This window comes from Bison bison, unplaced genomic scaffold (genome assembly GCF_000754665.1).
Source record: "Bison bison bison isolate TAMUID 2011002044 unplaced genomic scaffold, Bison_UMD1.0 scf7180017864495, whole genome shotgun sequence".
Classification (NCBI taxonomy): domain Eukaryota; kingdom Metazoa; phylum Chordata; class Mammalia; order Artiodactyla; family Bovidae; genus Bison; species Bison bison.
This window is the reverse complement of record NW_011495054.1, coordinates 5,435,010-5,450,964: the sequence shown is the minus strand read 5'-3', so window position 1 is coordinate 5,450,964 and position 15,955 is coordinate 5,435,010. Positions and strand designations below refer to the sequence as shown.

Sequence of the window (15,955 nt, the reverse complement as noted above, 5' to 3'; positions counted from 1 at the left end):
TGGGTCCTTCCTGGTGAGGTGGCGGAGGATGATGAGCAACGTCAGAGCACGATGGAACCACAGCATGTCCTCGGGCTTGCTGCCCCCGATGCTCAGCACGGCGGGGTCCGAGTCCACAGAGCGTGAGGACTGGCGCTTCCCAGAGGAGGAGGCCTTTTCCCGCTTCATCTTGACTTTCTTCCTCTTGGACAGGAGGCTGGGGCTCTGTGGAGTCTGTCCTGGGGAGGACGATGAGGAGGAGGACGAGTCGCTGAGGTTTGGGGCAGTCGCTGACGTCACCCCGCTGGCGGTGACACTCATGTTGGTGGGCAGGGTCACCTCGGCCACCGCCAGGCAGCCCTCCATGAGTGCGTGGAAATACGTCGAGAACCGGCCCTGGTCAGCAGCCGCCGTGGCTCCTGAGCCTCCGCATGCACTGCCCGAGACCCAGCTCTGCGTCTCCTCGTCGTACAGCTTGTGAAGCTCCGACTGCAGGGCCATCAGCATGGCCAGGCAGGGGTTCAGCTGGAGGGCGATGGATGAGGACAGGCCGGCTGGGTGCTTCCTCTGCTCTAGGCTGTGCACCGTGCGCAGGAGCTCTGCCAGGAGGTGGAAAACCAGCTCCTTCACGCAGGCCGCCATGTCTGTGGTCCAGAGGAAGTTGCCTGAGGTGAATGAAAGCAGTCACAACTTAAAACAACCACCTATACAGAGCTTACTAGGTGCCTGGCACTGCTCTGACAGAGTAGACCCTCACAGCAACCACATGAAACAAACATACATCCTTCATCCTCATTTCACAGATGAAGAAACAGAGGCTCGAAGGGCCAAAGGACTCACACAGCTGCTACAGTCACACGCTCTCACAGGGCAGACTGACACCAGGGCTGGTGGCCCTAACCCCTGTGCCACCTGACTACATGGAGTCAGTTCTACAGCTCTGACCTCCCAAATCAGTATTTTATTTCTCATAAAGTTATTAAGTAGGTTGGTGACAAATCACTTTCCTCTCATATCATCTGTCTGAACCCCTCAGGGCATATGAGTTTGCAGCATGGTTTTCCCTTTGACACTATATTATGAAAAAATACAGAAAAGTCGAACAACTTATACAGTAAATATTTAGATGCTCACCACCTATGTTCTACCATTAACCTTTTGCTGTGTTTGCTTTATTGCACATCTATCCATCCCTCTATTCATCCATAGACTCACCCTAGATTTTGATTATTTCAAAATGAATTGCAGATATCAGTATGTTTTATCCCCAACCACTTAAGCAGACACATCATTAAAGTTCAATATTTAGAAAAATTTTGAGGTGAATTTATAGGCTAATTTCACAACTCTTTAAGTTTACCATTCCATGAGTTTTGCCTAAATGCAATCTCTCTTTAACCTTTCAGGAGCTGTTACCATGTTTGCAGGTAAAAGGTGGCATGGAAGTGAACACCAACATAGAATCAAAGTTACAATGATGGCATATGTTTGTGTTTTAAAGCAAAGTAGGATCAAATTAATCTTGTTTTCCTAGTTAGATGCCACCCTTCAAAATAACGACAATACCCTGCAGATCATGGATGTGGAAGTCTAACTTCCACTCAGTTCTCCAGGCCCGCTTGATAGCAGCTCGTGAGAGCTATCGCTACTCCAGGCCACTGTGGCCACCCCAAAGCAGCTGCCCCGGCCGATCCCGGGGATGGTGGGCCTCACCGAGCAGCTCCACCACTTGCAGGAGGACGGACGTCGGGATGGTGTCAGGCTCATCTTCAGCTCTACCTTCGCCATCCTCTGATTTCCAGGACAGTAGCTGCTCGGTGAAGGCCATCGCCAGGGGGAACTCGAGGGGCAGGGAGTGTAACACCAGCACGGCTCCGGGTGGGGGAGATACCCCTAGAAGAAGCACCCAGAAGGAAAGCTTGTGATTGGCAACACCTGATCAAAACTAGCTTGTGAGAAAGACCTGCCAGGTGTGAGCAGAGAAACAAGGCCTATCCGCTCCTGTGCTGGGGTGAGAAGAAACCTCACTCCCCACCTGCCAGACAACGTCCGCTGCAGGCAGAGGAGCAGTGGAGGATGAGCTCCAAGGAGTCCACTTGCTGGTGTGAGAACGGGACAGAGGGGACAGGGAAGGATAAACATCCCCTGGTCAGTCAGATACCACCTAGCCCCATGGCCTGAAGTGGAGACAGGAAGTCAGACTTTAAGAGATGCTTCACTGGAATGGTTCTGGCTTGGTAAAGAAATAACCAGCTCCTTGGTGTGGCTGCAATCCCATGGGAGCATCAGCTTATCTTAGGTTGACAGAGCAGACCAGTGAGGAGGTCCCCAGACTTCATGCACTACCAGGGCTTTGATTCTTTTTTACTGCCTTGCATTACTGCTATGATCTAAATCTGACTGAAGTGGCCTATGATGAGAGAGAAAGGCTCTGAGGCTGGAACCCCGTCATACCCTGAACTGCATCCCCACCCTCTCTGCAAGCAATGATCACACGTAAGCTGAGGGGGACTTCTCTGGCAGTCTGGTAGTTAAGACTCTGCGCTCCCAGTGCAGAGGGCTGGTCAGGGAACTAAGATCCTACATGCTGCACAGTGTGGCCTAAAAAACATTAAAACCAACAAACAAATAAACAAAAACCCATAAGCTGGGCTACCAGGGGTCTCTGGCCAGATCAGGAGGAACCATGCTGACAGCTGTGTACTTTGGGGTGAACATTTATTTAGGGAGTGATAGTAGGACAGAGACCCTCTATGTTTACACACAATTTCAAAAACAATGTGGGCAAAACACAATGAAAAAACTAGACCCTAAAAAAAGAGATCATAAAGTTGTTTAGCATTGACCAAATCTCTTAAGAAATGTTCTTTCACTTTATTCCCTAAAGATGCAATGTCCCCAGGACTGGGGCTGTGCAGAAGTCAAGGCCCAATTTTGGCTGAAAGTTCACAGACATCTTTATGACTGTCTTCAGCAAGCACCTGTCTGTCTTTTTCTGTCCAACCTGCCAAGGACATGCAGTGGAAGTCTGAGAGTAGATTTTCCTTTCTCTGTGTGCTGACTCAGAAACAGAATCAGCTGGCCCTGGTATATAAAGTAGACAGCCAGCGACAGTGTCAGGATTTACAGAGGAGGAGCCCTCAGCTCAGTCCAAATCTACAAAGACTTAACAAAGGATGCCAGGGAGATGTGGGCCTCCCAGCCTGGCCACTAGCTTTTGTTTATCATTTACGTGGGGAGCGGACGATCTCTGAGGTCTGTGCCCTAGGGAGCCATAGTATACTCGAGAGAACTCAGTTTTAATGAGAACTTGAGGAAGGGCAGCCAAGATGGTTATAGCTAAGTGATGGGTTTCAAACAGCATGTGCCCAGCACACACTTGTGAAAGGAGACAAAATCCCCCCTGTCATCTGGGCAGCATCTGCCAGGCCTTCCCTGAGCAGGAAAGGGACAACTTTTCATTTACTGTCTCTGTAGTACACTGCCCCGAGCAGTCCTATTCTTCACCCATGGGAAATGGGAACACAGCAAGGTAGAAAATTCTTTCAATTTTCACAAAGAAGGAAAGCAGAGAATGACTTCAAAGCTGTTCTTATTACCGTGAGCTAATTCACAGACTTACCCAGTTTGATGTGGACTTTGTCTGTGGAGAGGATCACAGAAGGGTACTGGTTGGTGGTAGGAGGTGGTGTGAGCCCTGTGTTGGCCGGAGACGCATCCCGCGGGTAACAGACGGCCTCGATGAGGTTCAGCTGGCCATTTCGCTTCACTTTGTGGCCCAGCCCGTACACCAGCACACGCGCCCATGGTGCCTTGTACAGAGAGGAACTGAAGAGGACATATGAAATTGAGCAGAGTTCAGTCAGATCAACAGACGCTTTGTTGGGAGAAGGGGGGTGAGAACTGGGCACACATGTCATCCCCACCACGTTTTAGAAGGTCATTCTTCATACAGACTAATTTCTAAAACATGGAAATTAGGGAAGAACTTTAAATCATTTTCAAATACAGTATGCATTAAAGAATAAAAGCAATGAGTTTTCTTTTTCTGTAAGTTTCACCAGAATCTGCCTGACTTTTTCTCTCCCTGTCACCATCTGCTGGAGTCAGGTTACTTACTCTTTGCGGAATCCAGACTGACTTTCTTTGCAAGATACGACGACGAAAGCTGCCCCGGGGAAATTGACGTCCATGTTGACTTTGGACTCGGAAATTGGAAACTCTTCGGAGGGGAACTGTTCTGGTGCTGTCTGCAGAGACATTGAACAGGGAAAACCAGGGATTCAACACAAGAGGGCATTTCATCTTCCCAGCTCCCAGGCAGGGGAGAGCCAATACATAATACACGCACTTTAACAAGATCAGGAAGACAAAAGAGCCCTCTGGGAGGAAGGACACATGGATTGGACAATGTAGGGGAGCTGCAGAGAAAAGGAGGCTAGTGAGGTGGGGGCTTGAGGGAATTAGTGCTATTTTTCTTTAATTATTTCTTTTTTGCTGTGTTGGGTCTTTATTGCCAAGGGGGCTTTTCCTCTAGTTGTGGAGAGCGGGGACTACTCTCTAGTTGTGGTGTGTGGGCTTCTCACTGTGGTGGCTTCTCCTGTTGCACAGGCTCTAGGGCACTCGGGCTTCACTAGTTGTGGCTCCCGGGTTCTAAAGCACAGGCTCAGTAATTGTGGTGCACGAGCTGAGCTGTTCCATGGCACATGAAATCTTTCCAGATCAGGAATCAAACCCACGTCTCCTGCATTGGTAGGCAGATTCTTTACCAATGAGCCACCAGGGAAGGACCAAGAAAGTGTCATTTTTAGCCAGCCAGTAAGATTTCCAATTAGAACCTGTAATCCCAGTTCAGGGATGTCAGAGCTTTGGACTTTCACCTGCAGGAAAGAGCAGATCTGTTTGGTCAGCTCCAGAAGGCTCTCCTCGCCCTGGTGCAGGGTCCGCGTGATGGCCACGTTGAGCCACTCTCGCACCGTCTGGGAGCTGCCCTGGTAGAAGAGGTCTGTGGCCGAACAGTTCTGGGAATGGACACAGTGCTGCAGGGACTGCGCCAGGAGGATGGAGCTGGAGCTGATGGTGCCATCTGGGGACGGGAAAGGAAACACAGGTGATGAAGATCACAGCAGCCCAGGGCTGTGAGATCCTAAGTAGCAACGAGGCGCGACCCATCTGGAAAACTGGGATGAGTTAGCTTGGCTTTGCTGCTGCAGCTGCTGCTAAGTCGCTTCAGTCGTGTCTGACTCTGTGCGACCCCAGAGACGGCAGCCCACCAGGCTCCCCTGTCCCTGGGATTCTCCAGGCAAGAACACTGGAGTGGGTTGCCATTTCCTTCTCCAATGCATGTAAGTGAAAAGTGAAAGTGAAGTTGCTCAGTTGTGTCCAACTCTTAGTGACCCCATGGACTGCAGCCCACCAGGCTCCTCCATCCATGGGATTTTCCAGGCAAGAGTACTGCAGTGGGGTGCCACTGCCTTCTCCAAGCTTGGCCTTAGGTCTTGGATAATAGATGTTACCAATCAGATCCTCCAGGGTGGGATTCAGGAATTCAGTGGTCTTTAAATGTTTGCTTTCTTAAGGTACAAAACTGTTTCCTAAAATAAAAATTTGAGTGGAGGCCCAGGTCTATCAAGCATGTAAAAGAGGATTCAGGGGTTCCCACAGCCTGACCTACTGGCTGCCTGGGTTCACCCTTAGGAACCACCAGGGTAGTTGAGAGTGGATTTTATAACCCAAGTTAGTCATTGTGATAAAGCTTCTTCCACAGTACTTGGAAGTTTTTCAGGTCTGTTTTGGAGCCTCTAAGTTCTTGGGGGTGGGCCAGTGGACCCCACATGCTAAAGTCGGCCTGTGGAGATGTCGTTCACAAGGGCACCAGCTGGGACCCCAGGGCTGTGAGATGTCCTCTAGGCTTAGAATGCCATCTGCCCTGTCACTCCTGCTCCCATTGCAGTTGCTAAGAGGTCAAGGGAAACAAGCTGGAGGCCAACATGCCAGAAGATAGGGAGGGTCCCTCTGGTCTTCAACCAGGCTGAGAGCAGAGTCGTCAGCGTTCACCAGGGAGCACCACACCACAAGGGCCCCAAGTTGAGCCGATGCACACAGGCTGGCCCACGAAAACAGCTCTGGTTGAGGTTACGATGAATCAGTTAGGTCTCCTGGGTGGCATTTGATGGCAGGGGCATTTTCTTTTCTTTACACGCCAAACAGAATGTGACAACACTACAGTGACTAGATTTCATAAATATATTATTTTCCTTGATCCATGGTTAGTTTAGGAAGCTCAATGAATGCTTAACAGGTTAGCAATCTTTTCATGTTGTTTATGTACATTAAGTCTAAAGGTCCTGTGATGGGACTCCTCACGTGGAGAAGGAGGACACCACACACACCTCCTGCTCAGCGCCTGGCTCACCCTTACGGCTAGTCTGTCCTGGGTCTGGTGTCTGTGGTGACAGCGGCAAAGCCAAGGTTTACCTGGGAGGGGAGGAGCGAGGAGCTGATTGGACAGCAGCTGCAGGTGCTCCAGGGTAATGTCCCGGATGGCGGGGATGTGGAAGAGGCGGGTAAACAGGTGAGGCAGCTTGGGGGCGAAGATGTTGAGCAGGGCCATGCGGCAGTACAGCCTGGCCAGCGCGGCCTCGCAGCGCAGCAGCTCCCTGCAAGGGAAGGGCAGGGGAGGCGCTGAGCTCTGACACTCTGGCCACCATATCGGGTGGGCCGTGGGCTCCTGAAGAGAAAGGGCCACATCTCAGGCTTCTCTGGCCTCATGTTCTGTGCTCCAAGTTAGATACTTGTGTTTTAAACAAAACAAAAAGCCACATTTAATTGTTTTTTTTTTTTTTGGTCATACCTCACTGCATGTGGGATCTTAGTTCCCTGACCAGGGACTGAACCTGGGCTCCAGCAGCAAAAGCACTGAGTCCTAACCACTGGACTGCCAGGGAACTCCTGAATATCAGCAGTATTACCAGGCACCCTGTTTATGGTCACAACAAGCCCCTACTGGCAAGCTGCACTGGGAGGACTGGAAGAAGAGCTTCTTGGTAGGAGGTAATGGTTTCGGGGCTTTCCAGAAAACGGTGACTCTTACCTATGGTGCATTCCTCTTGCTAAAATCCCTGGAAGCTATGCTTGTAGAGTTGTTACAAAAGATGCTGGGTTCTATTTGGGGCGTGGGGCTGTTTAGTCACCACGTGAACATGGCCATGTGACGTGTATTCCTCACACCTGGGCTGTCACCGGGTGAGAGAAGAGCCCTTGAACTTGTGTGTGGGTGACTCTGACTCCTGCTGACACACGTGCACGACACCGCCCTGTGGCATGCTGTGTGGCCCATCCTGGACCTACGTGAAGCTAGTGCCAAGTACAGCCTATCTGGGTCTCGTGAATTTGACTGTCCAGTTGAAACTTCAGACCACCCACATGGGGTGATGACATATCTGAGTGGAGATGGCAAGGAGGCAGCTGAACATGTGTATCTGGTGTTCCAAGGAGAGGTCTACGCTGGAGATAGACTCACGCTGCTTCAAAACTTGACAATAAAACCAGAAGTTATAATGTTAATGGATGAATGGTATGAAAACAGCTTATGGAAACTTTTATCAGATAGCTCCATTATATTCTCTTCTGAACTGTTGTGAGAATTTTTATAACTGAAAGAAGGAATTCACAGGTGTATGTGAGGGAATTCTGCCAGGTTTTTAGGTGTTAACCCACGGAGGGCAGACACTCTCCTCTTAGAGACCCCCATAGGGTGCTGGGCACAAAGCAGGGTTCAGGATTTCATTGTCAGATTAACGAAAACAAGCTGGCTGCTCACCTGGTGCCCGGACTCCTCTCAGCTGTCTCTCTTTTTTCTTGGCCATGTACTATGAGGGATCTTAGCTCCCCTACGATCGAACCCATGCACCTTGCCCTGAAGAGTCTTAACCACTGGGCCATCTGGGAAGTTCCTAGGTGTCTCTTCTTGACTCGCTTTAGTCTTCAGACTTTGTCCACACTCTTCAAATCTCCAGACGCGCTTCCATCATCCAGTGATAGCCAAGCACCCATGGCTCAGGCCAGGGACACTGGATCCTGCACCTCTCTTCCTAACCTGCTATCTCACTATTATCTTTACTAGCTGCCTCTGACTTGCTCAACTTTGAAAGAAAAGTGTTTTCAATGATGAATAGCACATGTGACAAAACACAGTAAGTGGATTTCTGTGACTTGCTTAGAAAGAAGGGCTCAACTTTACCTATGCTTTTTAAAAAAAATTTTTTTGGCCACACCACATGGCTTGTGGAATTTTAGTTCCCTGACCAGGGACTGATCCTGGGGCCTTGGCAGTGAAAGTGCTGAGTCCTAACCACTGGGCAACCAGGGAATTCCCTTACCTGTGAATTTGAAGGTTGGTATTGTCCAGTGTGACGAGCCCATTGGTGGCAGTCCTTCTGTAGCCTGCGGGGGGCCTTTCCAACATATCAATAGGGTACCAGTATCGGACCAGCACACCTTCACTTCGGAGGTACGTTTCTACCTGAACTAGTTCATTAACCTACAACAGAAAAGAGAAATGTCTATTTGTTTTTTGAGCACTGGTTTGTTTCCCAATTTTTAAAATACTTATGTATGTATGTGTATAGGTACCAAACTTTTATAGAAGTAAATGCTAGTTTCATGTAACTTATTGAGTCTAAAATGCTAGTTTCATGTCATTTATTGAGTCTAAGAGTCCAAAGACATCTGGATAGTGTGTTTAGTTTCTTCATACCAGTTGGCAAATTTTTAAAAATTGTTATTGGAGTATAGCTGCTTGAGAATTTTAATTGGTACAATAAATTAAGGAACTTTAATGTAACCATGAGTCAGAAATTTAAAGAAAATAGTGCTATATTTCTGTAACAGTTCAACATACATTGTTGCCAGGTAAAATTTATATTCATTGGTTTTATGTTAATTTTATAAAAGCAGAGATTAGTCTTATAGCTTTATTTTATTGCTAGTAATTTAAAAAAGGTAAGCTCATGCATGTGCATTCTGGACTCCAATAGCAACGTAATCTTTCTTTGTGTGTGTTAGTCATTCAGTCGTGTCTGACTCTTTGTGACCTCAAGGACTGTTGCCTGCCAGGCTCCTTTGTCCACGGGATTCTCCAGGCAAGAAAACTGGAGTGGACAGCCATTCCCTTCTTCACGGGATCTTCCCGACCCAGGGATCGAACCTGGTCTCTCACATTTCAGACAGATTCTTTACCATCTGAGCCATCAGGGAAGCCCAATCTTTATTTAGGGATTATTATTATTATATTTAAAGTAATAAAAAACAATACTATTACTTTTTCAAATAATAATTCTGGTATCTCTTAAGTAGTCTGATTCCCTTTGTTTTAATCTTTATTTAGGGGTTACTATTAAAAAAAGGGAATCAGACTACTTAAGAAATACCAGAATTACTACTTTAACAAATTTCTATTTTTGTAATTTTCCTGGCACACATTTCCATTGCTGAAATATATTGTCAGTTACATACTTTCTAATAACTAGAGTCAGAAGTTTGTATCAGAAGGGAGTGGGAGATATTACTGATGGAATTTTCTACTTGGAAGTTCACCTTAGTAAACCACCAGTCAATAGCTTCTCTTTAAAATGTCATGATTTAAATTATGGTCTGGTAAAATGGAGTCAGTTAAAGATGTAAAACCTTTCATTTCAAAGCATCAGTGATAACTAACATTATCTGTATCTGTAGACAGACAGATAACAAAGCTTATCTATGTGGTGATAGCTACGTCTTTATCTGACTTCTAGGCTTGATCTGTGTATTATTTCTTCCCTTTTTCCTGCATGGGAAGCATAAATGCAAGCACATATATGTAACCTAAGGATCACAGCCTTCAAACAGGACTCTGTTTTCAAAAGAAAGCTTTGGTACGGCCCTTACTTTCTTCTATTCCTTCTCCCCTGCCACCTCCAACCTCTTGAGAGGGTTCTGCAAAGCCGAGAAGAAAACAACTGATCTAGTTTAATACACACATTTTATAGATGGGGAAATCAAGGCTGGAGAGAACCAGTAACATGATGTGATCAACAAAACCATTCCTTTGAATCTGTATAACAATTGTGACAATGACAGATCGTTCATTCAACAAGGCCAACAGGAGAATTCTCCCTTGGAACTTGGCAGATATAAAGCAGGGGCAGACTGAACATGGCTGATGGAAAAAGTCCCCAAAAAACCCTGCAGTGGCAGTATGGTCTAAAGTTACAGACAGCACTGAAAGTTAATAGCTTACACTCTACCATCAACTCTGATCTGGGCCCCTGAGAAAATCTCAGGCAAGTCATCTGGCATGACAGCACTCAGTCTGGTTTCTTTATCCTGACTCTGAAGAGTAATCTATCTGTATAATCACTTTTAAGGTACTTGGAGGCCTGGGCATGAAAGTCTGTACTGTATATAAAAGGCTGTTCACTCACTGAATCAACATCTAAGACAACTCCATGAAGCCCAAAGGTTTTCAGCATCCCTCGGATAGCAAATTTTGGCAGGGCAGTTCCAACAGTGCTGCTGGCTACGTTATTGCTGTCTGGAGAGCGTGTTACTACCGTGAGACCTGAGGAAGGTAAAGGGGAGAAGATTTTTCAGGAGCAAGTAGCATTAACATGTTGGGACCCTATATATTTTAGGATACAAATAACTCTCCAGCATTTACCAATACCCTCAATGTAGTTATAGCCCCAAAGGAACACAGCTTAGTCTGGAAGATAATAAAACAAAGTGCTGTGAGAACTGTGGCAATTCAACAATAAAAAGACAAGCCAATTAAAAAACAGGCAGAAAATCTGAATAACTATTTTTCCAAAGAGAAAAGATATGCATGAAAACATGTTCAACATCATTAGTTTTTAGAGAAATGCAAGCCAAAGCTACAGTGAGATACCATCCTTCACATCCATTAAGATGGCTATCATCAAAAGACAGACAATAGTAAGTGCTGGCCAGGATGTAGAGAAATTGGAATCCTCATACGTGCTGATGGGAATGTAAAATGGTGTAATCACTTTGGAAAACCATATGGCAGTTCCTCAAAAGGTTAAACATAAAATTACCATATGAGCCAGCAATTCCACTGGGTCTATATATTCCATATATACCCAAGAGGAATGAAGACACGCCCACACAAAAACATGTACACAAATATTCACAGCAGCATTATCCATGATGGCCAAAAGGTAGAAATCACCCAAGTGCCCACCAATTGATGACTGGACAAACAAAACAGGGTATTATCCATACAGTGGAATATTACTTTGCCATAAAAAGGAAGTACCAACATGAGTTACAACAAGGATGAATTTTGAAAAAGAATTCCATGTGAAAGAGGCCAGACACAAAAGACCACACATTTTTTTATGAAATGTCCAGACTAGACAAATCTATAGAGATGAGGAGGTACAAAGTACATCACTGGTTGCCAGGGGCTAGAAGGAAGGAGGAATGGCAGTGGTGAGAGTACAGGATTCATTTCAGGGGATGAAAATGTTCTGGAATCAGAGGCAATGGTTTGGAGGCTGCACAACTTTGTGAATATACTAAAACCACTGAAAGGTATACTTTAAAAGGGTGGGTTTTATGGTCTGTGAAGTTCTTCTCTCAAAGAGGAATCAAAACAGGAAAGTAAATACATATGCCTGCCCCTGCCCATGAGGTTCTGATATTTTTGTGAAAGTCTAATAATGAGTGGGTTTAGATTCTTTTTTGCGCTTTTCTGTATTTTTGTTTCCTCAAAATCTGCAACAGATTTTAAATCAAATGAATATATACCTTCTATAAAATTCTAAAAAGCATAGTACAACTACATATTCATGGTTCATTAGCTGGGCAGCCAGGATTAAGCCTGAGAGGCCTACCTGCAATCTTCCAGCCACGCCCCACTTCTCTGTCTTCAAGTGTTCTGTCTCACCCTGCTCATGCAACAGGTTCTGGGAAAGTGCAAGAGGCCCCTAGAGGCCAGATAAGCATCCAGTTTCCCCACCAGGGAGCCAAGGGCCTCACGAGGGAGAGCTCAGGAGAGCTCAAATCACTCAGAGTGAAGAGAGTCACCCTAGGAGAACCAGCAGCTGCCTACTCAAACTCATGTGTGGGAAAACTCAACTTCTCATTTCAGGGTAAGTTTCTTTTTTTTTTTTTCAGGGTAAGTTTCAAAGAGGAAGGAAAGGGGGGAAGCAAAACCTTTTCGAACTTTATCAATCGTGAACTTGTTCGCTTCATCTTTAATGTCTTCAATGGTGGGAAGATAAAGGTCTCTTGGGATGCCACCATTCTCCTCGTAGAGGAATTCAACTGTCTGCCGGGCAATATCCACCATGCCTGAAAGACAGAACAGAACTGGTAACCCTCCAGAGAGCACACGATCTTCAGTCCAATCATGACACTGACTTGTACCTAGCATGAGGACAGAAGGGGAATTCATGGGAGTAGGCAGGCTTTTGGGAATGGTAATTGTACAGTGTCTATCAAGTTTAAAATACTCAATGCCCTACTTCTAAGAAACTCTCAAATCTCTCCCACAGAAACACAAGCTCAAGTGTGTAAAGGTACAGGGAACACTCCCTGTAGCACTGCTGGGAAGTATAACCCAGGAAAAAAAAATGGAAAGAAAGAACATATTCATCTTAAAAATGATTGTACATTATTATGCAGTCATTTCATTAATGACTAATTAATGAAATTAATTAATTTCATTAACTAATTTCGTTAACTCAAGAGAACAAACTACGGGACAAATGGAGAGGAAGAAGAAAGTGAGGGTAGTGCTGTACTTTTTTCTTTATACATTCTTGTACTGTGTTTGATTATTGCTACAACTGACACAGGTTGCTTATTTAAGAGCGACGGGCAACTCCATCAACTTCTTCTATCCAGTACTGAAATTTGCTCTGTTCCTCTTTCTCAGTGGGATAAAAAACAATAATCAACCCCCCCAAAAACACACACACACACACACATGCATATACTGATTAGTCCTGGCACCAATCTGAGAAAAAGGAATTACTTAGCTATCACTGGAAATCAGGGATTCAGTGTATTAGTTGGTCAAGAAATAAAGGTCTTTTGGTGGTTTTTCTCCTTATTTGTTCCTAGTCTCAGTTAGGACAAAAGTTAAAAGAGAGCAAGTACTGTCTCCTTACACCTTCTCTGACTGCCATGATGATGACAGAAAACCTGATCTGATGGTCCGAGGGAAGGGAGCTGTGCCGCTTAGAAAAAGGCATTTCTGCATCTCACAAAGCAGGTTTTCACAGATTAGAAAAAGCCTTAAAACAGAAATCAGCTATCTGCATTTAAGACTAACTAATAATTCACTGTCTGCAGTCAAACTCCGTTGTATTCTATGTGCCCAGTGGACAAAAAAAATCTCACCATCATCATTACCGTGACATTTAATTTTGGTCAGACTACAAAGCCTGCAGGATCTCCAACCAGGGATCGAACCCGTGCCCCCTGCAGTGGAAGCTCAGAGTCCTAACCACTAGGCTTCCAGGGAAGTTCCATGGATGCTTACTACGTGCCAGAAACTGTTCTTAGGAGCTTTATCTGTGTCAGCTCTTTAATTTTTCATACCGTTATTGGTTCCATTTGAAAGGTGAGGGAAGTTGAGAAAGGTTAAGTAACTCTCCCAAGGTCATAGAGCTGGTAATAGCACAGGCATGATATCAGAGCCCAAGCTATTAACCACCAGGCCATCCAGCTTCCTGGTATAACAAGGCCAGCTTCATTCTAACAGTCCATCAACTTAAAATACTGAGCAGAACTGACAAGCAAAGAAAAGCCTGGCGAAGAAAGCAAAAGACCACAAAGTTCAATAAAGGCCCAAGAAGAGGACACTGTTAAGTCTGGCCCAACTTTAGATGAGCCCCTCTTTTCTGATTTATTCCCTGAGTTTCATGTAAACACATCTCTTCAAGCCATGAAGTGGGTTCCATAGGAAAACATAAAGCACCAGACCTAGTTGTAAAGCACCCTTTATCTGGTCCAGTCCTGATTTCCTCTCTGCTTCGTTGCGGAACCGTCTTCGGATGGTAGGAAAAACCTTGGTCTCCCAGGCTTTCACCAGCAGGGCATAGTGATCCTCCTGGAAGGAGAAGGCAAACGTGAATGGAGAAGGAACACCTTGTGTCCTTCCCTGACTTACTACGGCTTTCACCCCTGAGGTCTTCACCCCGCTCAGATGCTAGTGGCAGAAACACACCGTGCAGACCGTCAAACTAACTACACCCTCAGAGGCCAGGGGAGGCAACAGCTGGCTTGGAGTGAGCTCTTCCTTTCCCTCTAAAGCCATATAAACACTTCACATGATTCCAAACTTCACTGCTGAATTACCATCAAAGTACTTCTTTCTCCAACATCCAGATTGCTGCTGGGCCATGGAGCCAAACAGATACAGCTACTGATATGTGGTTTAGAAAAATGAATACCCCAATTACTGTCCAAACACAATGATATATAACTGAAAGCATAAAGACTTAAGTTTTGCATGCTCAGATCAAAATATTCCTCGTGGCTTGTCTTCATCACCAGGGAGCTAAACGACCGCTGTGGGGCTCTTACCTGTGGGATGTCATCATCGTCATCATCATCACTTTCGTCATCTGCAATGGGGGGTGGGTGGGGGTCTGGCCCAGAGGTGATGAAATTCTCATAGCTGAGCTCCACTTTATAATGACAGGAAGTATCACTATCATATTCTGTAACAAAGCACAGTGACAGTGAATTCTAGGCAAGGGCATATGAACTCATACATGGACAGATCAGATTCTCTTAATTTGTGAGATATAAAGACTCTTAGTTCTTAGAGGAATTTTAAACCACAGAGTCAAGGAATAACTAATCGTCTACAATTTCCTTGAATCCTAAAATAGTTTATATGGATATAATTCATTTAACTCAAAGAAGACTTTAGATGGTTCTTCAATAAGATACAGAATTAAACAGACTCTTAAAACAATTTTCAAACCAGTATCCCAAGGGCCAAATATGGCTGCAGACATCTCATTTCTTGAAGCTCATTTTTATTCAATCTTATTATGAGATTTTTCAAATAATCAGGAATGTTTTTAGTGCATACCTACACGTCTACCATTTAGATTCCACAATTAACATTTTATTATTCTTTGATGGGTTCCATTTTAAATCAGTTTAAAAATGATTAACATTTAAAATTAGGAGATTTTATATAAAATTCTGTGGTTCTTAGCTGTCTCATAAAAAGTGGACAATCTTTCAGGCCTGCATTTCCATGTGGCAATATTCTGTTGGTTCTGAGTAGTGGCAGACTTTTTCTATGTGGGGGATGGACTCTCCAGATCACCAGGCTTCATCCTGGCTCCCTATTTTATCTGGGCCTATTACCCCATTACCAGTGGGCACTGGAGTATGTCCAAGCTAAATGGGTTTATGGAATTAACAGCATTCCCATTTCCAAGAAGCAGGTGGACCCTGAGGGGAGGGAGCTTACGTTGCTGAGCAGTGGCTACGGCAGCAATTCGGCATGGTGGCCCATGAGTGCCCGGGTCTGACGCAATACTGGTGCCAGCATCGTTATCACTGTCAGAGGCCATGGCAAAGGGCAGGGCCTCGAAGTTAGCGCTAATTTCCTCGGCCAGGTCAGTGCACAGGTCGGCAGCATTGCGGTGGGCTTGCCCTTCAGCGTAGGCAAATGGGCGGGAGCCAAAATTAGCTCGAGTCTTGGTGTTCTGGAAAGGAAACCAAAGAAAGGACTTGAAAGGAGTTAGGTTACTTATGTGCTCACTTTGAACACCTCCAAGTGGACTTCATTCACTGTCCCCAGCTATGGAGAGTCTGTGACCCTGGGAGAGGGGCTGGTGCAACTACAGACCCTGGTGCTTCAAGCTTGGCAAGGCTGCCCTGCCCCTCACCTCACACTCATGCTCTTTGCTATTCAAGCTCAGTGACCTTTCTTGTTTCC

At 45.6% G+C, this 15,955-nt stretch overlaps 1 protein-coding gene across 1 annotated transcript in view; it reads right to left on the bottom strand.

Moving 5' to 3' along the window:
• Positions 1-15,955, bottom strand: part of HECTD4 (HECT domain containing E3 ubiquitin protein ligase 4) — a 117,764-nt gene that overhangs the window by 19,242 nt on the left and 82,567 nt on the right. The window contains exons 49-60 of the mRNA XM_010828596.1: positions 15,485-15,722; positions 14,578-14,714; positions 13,975-14,101; positions 12,199-12,336; positions 10,443-10,579; positions 8,361-8,521; positions 6,457-6,638; positions 4,860-5,065; positions 4,099-4,229; positions 3,602-3,807; positions 1,693-1,872; positions 11-644 (exon numbers count right to left, since the gene is read on the bottom strand). Coding sequence (XP_010826898.1) covers positions 11-644; positions 1,693-1,872; positions 3,602-3,807; positions 4,099-4,229; positions 4,860-5,065; positions 6,457-6,638; positions 8,361-8,521; positions 10,443-10,579; positions 12,199-12,336; positions 13,975-14,101; positions 14,578-14,714; positions 15,485-15,722 — 2,477 coding nt within the window. The remainder of the gene's footprint in view (positions 1-10; positions 645-1,692; positions 1,873-3,601; positions 3,808-4,098; positions 4,230-4,859; positions 5,066-6,456; positions 6,639-8,360; positions 8,522-10,442; positions 10,580-12,198; positions 12,337-13,974; positions 14,102-14,577; positions 14,715-15,484; positions 15,723-15,955) is intronic.